At 42.0% G+C, this 1,458-nt stretch overlaps 1 protein-coding gene across 1 annotated transcript; it reads right to left on the reverse strand.

Moving 5' to 3' along the window:
- Positions 1 to 406: 406 nt before the first annotated feature.
- Positions 407 to 895, reverse strand: LOC138899002 (uncharacterized). The gene has a single exon (XM_070185113.1). The coding sequence runs from the start codon at positions 893 to 895 to the stop codon at positions 407 to 409; it is 489 nt and encodes a 162-aa protein (XP_070041214.1).
- Positions 896 to 1,458: the final 563 nt, after the last annotated feature.

The following is a 1,458-nucleotide window of genomic DNA, read 5'->3' on the forward strand; positions in this document are numbered from 1 at the left end:
CAACAGAAAATGAAAATTTTGAAAATATGCATTTGTGATCAATCATTTGTAAAAAAATACAGTTGTTCAAATTATGTGATGATGTATAAAACAAATAATTTTGTTGAATCGGAGACCGTGACACGTGTCGAGACATCGCAACCTTCTCAATTTTGAATTTTGACGACCCTCCTCAAAATCATGCCCCAGTTTAAATACATACTTTCGGCAATGCACTTCTTGGCGATCCTTGACATAATGAGATTGGTAAATCTTGAAATCTTGCCCCAGTTCCTAACCATAGAGGGGAATGAAGATTTTATTATGATGTGACCGAACCCACAGGGCTGCCTACGTATCCCCTCTTAAACAGGAATCAGGTCAAGCGTAATTCAGGTTACATCAAATAGAAAGTGCAGACATAATCTTAAACATAATATCTCTTAACTGCGTCTGAATTGATAGGTTTTGGCCATATTTCTCCATTCATCTCTATGAGTATAAGCGCTCCTCCTGCCAGTACTCGGTGAACCATGTAAGGGCTTTGCCAGTTAGGTGAGAATTTCCCTTTTTCTTCGTCGTAATGCGGGAAGATCCGTTTCAACACCAATTGCCCCGGTGTGAATTGCCTTGATCTAACCTTTTTGCTGAAATACCTTGCCATTCTATTCTGGTAGAGTCGACTGTGACACAATGCATTCATCCTTTTACCGTCAATGAGAGCCAGTTGCTCATACCAGCTCCGTACCCATTTCGCATCGCTGAGCTCGGCCTCTTGTATGATTCTTAGGGAAGGAATCTCCACTTCGATGGGTATAACAACTTCAGTACTGTAAACCAGTAGATAGGGGGTTGCCCCAGTTGGCGTACGAATAATTGTGCAGTACCCGAACAAAGCAAAATGGTAGCTTCTCATGCCATTTCTTGTAGTTGTCCACCATCTTCTACAATATCTTCTTAATATTCTTGTTGGTGGCTTCTATGGCTCCATTCATCTACGACCTGTTTGCTGTAGAATTCCGGTGCTTGATCTTGAATGTTTCACACATGGCTTTCATCAGATCATTATTGATATTGGCGTTTTTGTCAATAGTGATTGACTCAGGTACTCCAAATTGACAAATAATACGATCTCAGACGAAATCCGCTACGACCTTCTTAGTCACAACTTTATAGGAAGCGGCTTCAACCCATTTTGTGAAGTAACCTATCGCCACCAAAATAAACCTGTGTCCATTTGAAGCAGCGGGCTCAATTGGTCCGATGACATGTATGCCCCAGGCAGAGAAGGGCCAGGGTGAACTTGTTGCATTGAGTTCGTTGGTGGTACTCGTATCATATCAGCATGTGCTTGGCATTGATGGCATTTCTACACATACTTAATGCAGCCTCTCTACACAGTCATCCAGAAATACCCTACCCATAATATCTTCTTGGCCAAACGAACCCATTCATGTGAGGTCCGCAGGTTCGACGTGT

This window comes from Nicotiana tomentosiformis, chromosome 9 (genome assembly GCF_000390325.3).
Source record: "Nicotiana tomentosiformis chromosome 9, ASM39032v3, whole genome shotgun sequence".
NCBI lineage: Eukaryota > Viridiplantae > Streptophyta > Magnoliopsida > Solanales > Solanaceae > Nicotiana > Nicotiana tomentosiformis.